The sequence below is a fragment of the Cyprinus carpio genome, chromosome A12 (assembly GCF_018340385.1).
Source record: "Cyprinus carpio isolate SPL01 chromosome A12, ASM1834038v1, whole genome shotgun sequence".
NCBI lineage: Eukaryota > Metazoa > Chordata > Actinopteri > Cypriniformes > Cyprinidae > Cyprinus > Cyprinus carpio.
In genome coordinates, this window is record NC_056583.1 from 9,993,458 (window position 1) to 10,002,392 (window position 8,935).

At 35.2% G+C, this 8,935-nt stretch overlaps 1 protein-coding gene across 2 annotated transcripts; it reads left to right on the forward strand.

Moving 5' to 3' along the window:
* Positions 1–4,719: 4,719 nt before the first annotated feature.
* Positions 4,720–8,876, forward strand: LOC109099487 (ankyrin repeat domain-containing protein 22-like). 2 transcript variants are annotated; one of them, XM_042767439.1, is made up of 6 exons: positions 4,720–4,897; positions 5,621–5,812; positions 6,026–6,133; positions 6,392–6,445; positions 6,579–6,677; positions 6,864–8,876. In XM_042767439.1, the coding sequence occupies exons 1-6, from the start codon at positions 4,877–4,879 to the stop codon at positions 6,939–6,941; spliced, it is 552 nt and encodes a 183-aa protein (XP_042623373.1). In that variant the 5' UTR covers positions 4,720–4,876; the 3' UTR covers positions 6,942–8,876. The 2 variants fall into 2 exon arrangements, with proteins under 2 accessions (XP_042623373.1, XP_042623372.1); XM_042767438.1 differs by having other exon boundaries at positions 4,721–4,897; positions 6,392–6,469.
* The last annotated feature ends 59 nt before the right edge of the window (positions 8,877–8,935 follow it).

An 8,935-nucleotide genomic window follows, 5' to 3' on the forward strand; every position in this document is an offset into this window, starting at 1 on the left:
TTTGCTGGCCAATTAAGAACAGGGATACCATGGTCCCTTAAACCAGGTACTGGAAGCTTTGGCACTGTGTGCTTCTGATGCTGTCTGTTGTTCAAGAGTGGCTTGACACAAGGAATGCGACAGCTGAAACCCATGTCTTGCATACATCTGTGCGTAGTGGTTCTTGAAGCACTGACTCCAGCTGCATTCTACTCTTTGTGAATCTCCCCCACATTTTTGAATGGGTTTTGTTTCACAATCCTCTCCAGGGTCGGTTATCCCTATCGCTTGTACACTTTTTTCTACCACATCTTTTCCTTTTCTTCGCCTCTCTATTAATGTGCTTGGACACAGAGCTCTGTGAACAGCCAGCCTCTATTGCAATGACCTTTTGTGTCTTGCCCTCCTTGTGCAAGGTGTCAATGGTCGTCTTTTGGACAACTGTCAAGTCACCACTCTTCCCCATGATTGTGTAGCCTACAGAATTAGACTGAGAGACCATTTAAAGGCCTTTGCAGGTGTTTTGCGTTAATTAGCTGATTAGAGTGTGGCACCAGGTGTCTTCAATATTGAACCTTTTCACAATATTCTAATTTTCTGAGATACTGAATTTGGGATTTTCCTTAGTTGTCAGTTATGATCATCAAAATTAAAAGAAATAAACATTTGAAATATATCAGTCTGTGTGTAATTAATGAATATAATATACAAGTTTCACTTTTTGAATGGAATTAGTGAAATAAATCAACTTTTTGATGATATTCTAATTATATGACCAGCACCTGTATATATATATATATATATATATATATATATATATAAATAACAAATACTTAACTTAAAAAAATTGCAAGCAATGTCAGATCTCGCTAGAAAAGTACAATCAGATCCCCTTGACTGGTTAATTGTGGTTCTCAAAGTAACTGGAAATGATGTGGATGATATTATAATGATGTGTAATAACAGAACAGCTATTAAAACTGTATATTTGTGAACTGCATTTATTTATTTTGTGAGTGAGTGAGTGAGTGTTGTTCGTTCATTTTCATTATACCTGTTTAACCTGCCAGTTAGTCTATTCTAGCTTGTGTTGAGAGGAAATGAGTGTTTCTTAATAGACGGGAATCATGGGGTTAGATCTCTGCCACAATTCTGCATGCAAAAATCATATTTTGAGCACACAAAGGTGCATTTTGCATGTGCGTGATCTGAGTTGTGTGGAGCAAATGTTCGTCTGTCAAAGAAAAAAGTATTTTGAGTTCACTAAAATCAATTTTGCATTTAAAATAAGTTTTTGGATGTGTGCAGACCTTCTCTTTTTTGCATGCAACGTTTCACTAGCAGTGCTCTCTAAATGCCGATGGCTCGCTTGCTCAAAACAACACACTGTCACAATAAACAAAAACCACAACCAAGAAAATGCCACAAAACCATCAAATCAGAGACGAGACTACTAAATTCTGACTGGCTGCCTTGACAACCAATCACAATATTCCTTGCATTAGTGATGACAGCAGAAGATACTCAACTATATATCTCAACGAGACCAGATGAAACTTCTAAATTATCTAAGCTAACAGAGTGTGTTAAAAATGTAAAAGATTGGATGACCAAAAATTCTCTCCTATTAAATTCAGATAAGACAGAGATATTACTTTTTGGACCAAAAAACATTACACAGAATCTTGTAGATTACAATTTGCAATTAGACGGATATACTGTTACTTCCTCTACTGTCAAAAATATATTAGTTATATTAGACAGTAACTTGTCTTTTGAAAATCATATTTCCCATGTTACAAAAACAGCATTCTTTCATCTTAGAAACATTGCCAAGCTACGAAACATGTTACCTGTTTCTGATGCAGAAAAGCTAGTTCATCCATTCATGACCTCTAGACTGGACTATTGTAATGCACTTGGTTGTCCTGCATCCTCAGTAAACAAGCTACAGGTAGTCCAAAATGCAGCGGCTAGAGTCCTTACCAGGTCAAGAAAATATGATCATATTACCCCAATTTCACAGTCTCTGCACTGGCTACCTATTAAGTTCCGAATCAGTTACAAAATATTATTACTTACTTATAAGGCCCTTAATGGTTTAGCTCCTGCGTACCTAACAAGTCTTCTACCATGCTACAATCCATCACACTCCCTAAGGTCAAAAAACGGTGGACTTTTGATAGTACCTAGCAAAGTCCACTAAAGGAGGTAGAGCTTTTTCGCATTTGGCTCCCAAACTCTGGAAAAGCCTTCCTGATAATGTCCGGGGTTCAGACACACTTTCTCTGTTTAAATCTAGATTCACTAGTTCATGCTTACATATTATTAGCTGAGGTATGGAATGCGTATTTGGCGTGCTGTCCAGGTGAAGGGCTCCGAGCTCGGGAATGGCCCGAACCTAGAGTACCCCCTCTTCCCCATCTAGATGTAAAGTGAACTTGAAGTGAGGAGTTGGGGTGGAGGAGGGATGCTGATAAACCGTCAATGGATAGAGGTAAGTCAGCAGTATTTATACTGTGGTATTAATTACTTGATTGTGGTCCACCGGTGTTGGTTAGGCTAATTATCTGACGCGCTTCTCCTGAACCTTGTTACTAAAACATCATTTAAAAACACACATCTTTGGCCAAGCATTCAAATAATGCATCTCATAATTTTGGACTGCAGTTATATCTGATCAAATGCGCATTATTACTCTTTAGCTTGGGTTAAACTAATAAATTTTACTTGGTTGGAACAGCAGCTATGCTAATTATGTCTCTGTTTGTTTCTCTCTTTTGCCACGGGGTTTACATCCCATGGTAACTAGGATTTACACAAGCTCCAGTCTGGATCCAGAACACCTGAGAAGAGATGATGCCAACCCCTCAGAGGACCTCAGATGATGCTAACCCAGAGACAACATACAGAACTACCACATTTTGCTATAAGTTTGATTGCATAATTGCTGTTAATAGTGTTAATCGTCTGTTTGTTTACGTCTTTTATTGATTTTTCTGAACATTTCTGCCGTATGCACATAAAATGACAGTCACCACTGATAAGCTACTCCTAAATATTGTAGAAACTTAATTTTCTGTAAAGTTGCTTTGCAATGAATTGTACTGTAAAAAGCGCTATACAAGTAAACTTGAATTGAATTGAATTGAATTGAATTGAAGTGGGAAAATACAGTGCATGTATATATTCTGATTATATTTATTTCTAAGCACATTTGACCTATTCCAAACAACATCAATCTTACTACTATTAATCTTGTATTTAATCACTTATAACCGATATATTGTTCATGAAGGCTGAAAGTGAAGAATGCTTTATATTCAGGTGTGCATAATTATTAAGCAGGTTATCTTCTACAGATAAAATCTCAAGATGGACTAAAAATGAACTCCCAAAAATCAGATTCTGGAAGATAAATTAATCAAACAGTGGTACAAGAGGATGTGATGCTGGTCCTTCAAGAGTCACTCTCAACTTATCTGTCTATAAAGTATATACTTAAAAAAAATCAGTCTTCAAGCATTTTACTACACTTCAGTATGTGATTCTTATTAAGTAGGGGTCATTTTTTAGGATTCTATACTTAACCTAAGTCTCTGAGAACCTGACACCTTGTACGTCTGGAGATTCCAGGTAGATTGCAGTTCTGGAATATGGTGGCGATGGAGACTAAATGGTTCCTTGTAATTTCACACCTAATTCTTCACCTTAATTCCTAATTCTTTTGAAGTTAACAGGCATCTTTTCTTCTCCGAGTTTACAACATACCCTGCTGACCCACTGAGCATTCATGAATAATTATATATCAATTATAAATGATTAAATACATGATTAATAGTAGTTATTAAGATTGATGTCGTTAAAAATTGGTAAAATGTGCTTGGAAAAAAATATATGATCAGAATATCAACTTGCATGATAATTATGCATGCACTGCAGTTTTCCTCTTCTGCTGTTGTGGTAATGCAAGGAATGTTGTGATTGGTTGTCAAGGTAGCCAATCAGAATTTAGCAGCCTCTTCTCTGATTGACTTGAATTGTGGCATATTAGTGATGGGAATTTCGGATCATTTTACCGACTCTGACTTTTGAGTCTCGTTCAGCAAAATGAACGAATCTTTTTTCAAGTCATTTCGTTCATTTTAGCAAAATGTAATTAAAATGTTATGTGTTACTTACCTAACACATCTACTACTCACGCAAAAGTTGATCACAATACAAACAATACAAAACTATAATGCTATAAGAAACAGAAAAGATTAATTCATTATTTACCTGGGTCTTTAGCCTATAATTAGCTCACCTCACCTCTTATCCGACAAGTCTTCAGGTTTGAGTCATTCATTCATCACATGACAGCCCCATAAGCTAAATATGCTGTCTGAGTCAGAAAGAGAATTGATTAGTTCATCTTTTGAGTCTTTCGAGTCATTCGTTCTTTTGTCACGTGACAGGACAGCATTAGATAGAGAAATTAATTTCCTTACAAACGGGTGCATAGTTATTATTATTATTATTATAATCATTATTATTATTTACTCTTACAGTTACATGATGCGTTTCTGGCCTCAAATTGTAGCTTTTTATTTCTTACAGTTTATAAATGTCTGAATTTCTGCGAGACAAACATTTTCTCCACAAAACTTAAAATATGATCTTTCGCGCGCAGAATTGTGGCAGAGATCTAATCCCATAGGAATCCACCGCTACACACCTGTACGGTGTCCTGACCTATGTGTCATTGTTGACCACGCCCTTATCTGAAGCGCAGTTTCACACAGTTCGCAAGGTAGAAAGTAAACAAGTTAGCAAAGGGCTCTTCGTTTTATAATTGAGTCCGCATTCATTTTTTACACATTTAATTTCGTTTCCCTTTAGGGACAAAGGAAGCCAAATGGGGATCTTGTACTCAGAGGTGAGTAACTCCTTTTAAACGTGTCTTAAATTTCCTTTCTTTAGAAAACAACTGACCTGGCTCATAACTGATGATGATGATGATGATGATAATGGGAATCGACTGATCGTGTTATGCTAAATTAAGGCGATTTAATCTCTAACAAATTTTTGTTCTTCATATCTCAGTTGTGTGTCACTGTCAACATAACTTGCTTATTTTAACTTCTGAGACGCGCCAGTGCCAAATAACTGTCCTCTTCTCAGACAGAGAACACTATCTTCACAGATAACACACACTGTTTGACGATCTTTTCTGAGTTGTTTTATTTATTTTTACTTTTATTTTTTTATGGCACTTTCATTACAGTGTTAACTTCTAGATCTTCAGACCTTGAAAGACATAATATAGCTTACATCTAGGCTATATGAAAATACAGCACTGCTTAAAGACATTTATGTACAGTGTTTATGTAAACAAAACGTAACTTTTGTTATTTTAGCTGTAATCTTGTATTTGGAAAGGGTGTGTTTATGTGTAAAGTTATCTGACATGCATGGGATGTCACCAGACCTGTTTTGCTCTTCACCTTATCTGATATCAAGCCATGTTTCTAAAATCGCCTGCCTCTTTAATTATTCTTTAGTTATCTTATATATATTTCTAAAATGTACTAGATGTAAGATAATTAATTGTTTCATGTACATTTTTCTAATCATATTTTGTGCCGCTTTCTGTCCATAGCCCATGTGTCAGGCAGCTTATGACGATGACATCCACAAGTTGCAAAAACTGATCTCAGCTGATCCCAGAAATGTAAATGTTCAAGATGATGGAACAGGAGACACACCAATCATAGCCGCCTGTAGACAAGGAAACCTCAGGACTGTCAAATACCTTCTAGTTTGCAATGCAAATGTGTCTATTAGAAATAAGGTATTGCATAAATGAGAAGACTGAAAATAGTCCTGTTTGAATCCTGGTTATTGTAATGCTGCCAGTGTATTGTTATGAGTCTTATGCTCAGTGATGCATTTTAATGCATGTTGTTTCTCTGACTCACCCTGTGGTAAATTTTATTGATGATTGTTTATTTTGTGTGGTCAGCTTGCTTATTTAAACATATCTATGTGTACATTCTTCCTTTAGAAAGAAAGGACTTGTTTGCACTATGCTACAAGAAGAACATTTTCCTTCCTGGACTACCTGATGATTGCCATTTTAATGCCTATCTTGTTAATTGGTTATCTTATAATGGTAGGTTATCTCTCAGTCATGGCATTTCTAGAAGAGACTAGTAACTGTCTGAAAAAAAGAGACTAGAATTGAATATTAATCTTAACCTGCTGTGTGAGATCAGGAATTTCCCTGAGATTAGTGTATAAGAATAGAAAATGTTTTATGTTTTAAGGGTGTTCTTGACCATCACATATGTAAACAGACTTTAATTTATGACTAACATAAATGTGTTTAATTATACAATATTAAAGCATTGCACCTTTTATCTCTCAAAAGGAAGAGAAGCAAAGAAAAAGTGTGAAATTGATGGAGCTTCTGTTGGCCACTAAGGTTGACGTAAATGCTATAGACTATGTAAGTAGAACACTCAATTTTTTTTTCCAGTGAGAAATTAGGTAATTAAGAGATAATGATCATGCAAAGGATGTTCATGGTATAATTTGTGCATCTTTGCTTTTTTCAGAAGGGGAACACTGGACTTCACTATGCGTGCCAAAGAAAAAGTCAAAGGATCATTCCATTGTTATTAGAGAAAAGTGCAGATGTTTCAGTACAGAATAAAGTAGGTTAATTATTTATAGCAATTATTTGAACAGGAACTCCTATATAGGGATCTGTAAGCTTACTGTCTTATTTATTGAAGTAACTTTTAAAAAATGTAAACTCTCTACATGGTAGATAAGGTGATAGAGGTGTTGTACTTTTTTTAGCAGCAAATAGTTTGACGTTGTTTCTGTCTTCTTTACAGAATCATGAAACCCCGCTAGATATCGCAAAGAGATTACAATTCCACAAAATTGTTACAATGTTAACAAAATCAATGTGAGTATTAATAGAGGACATGAGAGAAGAGATGTTTCATGTGCAGCAGCATTGTGGGGTCCTTTACAATTCACCATCTGAGTTTTAGATGGGTTTTTACCAAGTGTCAATTTTTTACACTTTTTGCACCACAAATTGTTACACTTAATGTTAGAAAAATACATTTCTCAGATGAAAGATGTATTTAAGCATATTTGATTTAGTTTTTTATTTGATTACTCCTATTTGTATTGTTGATTTTCTTATATACATTGATCATTTAATATAGTATATATGTATATATTTTGTTTTACATGTTTTACGGAGCATTGATTTCAAAAAGGCAGCTGGGCCAGATGGACTTGATCCTGGTTTGTTAAAAATGGCAGCAGAAATTATAGTGAAACCACTCACTTATATCTTTAACCTGTCCGTTTGCACAGATACAGTGCCTATTTCGTGGAAGCAAGCTTACGTCACACCATTACTAAAATCTGGGGATCCATGTGATGCAAATAATTATAGACCTATCTCAAATCTCTCGGTTTTAGCTAAGGTTTTGGAGATTTTAGTGTCTGATCAATTAAAAACTTTTCTGGTTTCACAAAATATTCTTAATAAAATGCAATCTGGTTTTAGATCTGGTCACAGCACAGTTTCTGCCTGCTTAAAAGTTATTGATGATATAAAAGCGGCAATTGATAAAAAGTTATTCTGGTTTCACAGCTATCTCTCTGAACGGATGCAAATTGTAAGACATGGGAATGTAACATCTGACCCTGTCGTCCTAAAAAAGGGTGTCCCACAAGGATCAGTTTTAGGTCCTTCGCTTTTTATCATCTATATAAATAATGTTTGTAGTGAATTTAAATACTCACAGTATCATTTGTATGCCGATGACACAATTATGTATTCGTGTGCCTCTACACCTGAGACTGCCTGTGCGAACTTGCAGTCAGATTTCGCCTCATTACAATCCGCCTTGTTTGATTTGAAGCTACTTTTAAATGCAAAAAAAGACAAAGGCAATGGTATTTGCCCCCGTAGGTACTAAAGTCCCAGTTCTTGCTATTAAGACACTCCAAGATGAAGCTATTGAACTTGTTGATACTTACAAGTATTTGGGTATCTGGCTTGATAAAGGTTTTACCTTTAAAAAACACATTGAAGTTCTCGCTATGAAACTTAAATTTACTCTGGCATTCTTATATAGATTAAAATCTTGCTTTTTAGGACTATAAGAAAAAGACTGGTTGCAGGACTATTCATGTCTCAGATAGATTATGGGGATATCATCTATCAATTTGCTTGTCCATCTACTCTGTCAATACTAGACCCTCTTTATCATGCGGCTCTCAGGTTCATTACAAATGCTGGCTATCAGACACATCATTGCATCTTATACAATATGGTAAATTGGCCGTCACTTAAATCGCACAGGATGCGACATTGGCACATTTTTATTTATAAAGTGATTTTAGGTATCTTGTCGTCTTATATTTGCTTAAAATGTTCGTACCCAAAGTACATATCAATTAAGATCTAGTGATGTACTCCTTTTTAAGGTACCAAGAATGAGGACAGAAGCAGGAAAGAGGGTTCTGTCTTACTATGGTCCTTCGTCCTGGAATGAACTCCAGTCTAGACTTAAGATTGGTGCGCTAATTTCCTTAGCTGCTTTTAAAAAAAGAATATCTGATATGCGGACGGACATGTGTAACTGTTTTAATTAATGGTGGTGGATATTGACTTCTAGCCCCTGTTTCGTATGTTTACATATTTTAAACTCATTGCATCTTCACATGCAAATATTCTGTAAATTTTGTGTAAATCTGCTTTGTATTTTATATTGTAATTTATTGTCTTGCAACATATGATTGAACGTGTTATACAGGACTCCCTTGTAAAAGAGACTGTATCTCAATGGGACTTTTCCTGTTTAAATAAAGGTTTTATATATATATATATATATATATATATATATATATATATATATATATATATATATATTCAGTTTGT

Bases quoted from the DNA above. Each gene is read 5' to 3' on its own strand.
- LOC109099487 (XM_042767438.1), top strand. From the start codon at position 4,877: ATGGGGATCTTGTACTCAGAG. The intron at 4,898-5,620 runs GTGAGTAACTCC...TTCTGTCCATAG, and splicing joins TGGGGATCTTGTACTCAGAG to CCCATGTGTCAGGCAGCTTA. The intron at 6,678-6,863 runs GTAGGTTAATTA...TCTTCTTTACAG, and splicing joins ATGTTTCAGTACAGAATAAA to AATCATGAAACCCCGCTAGA.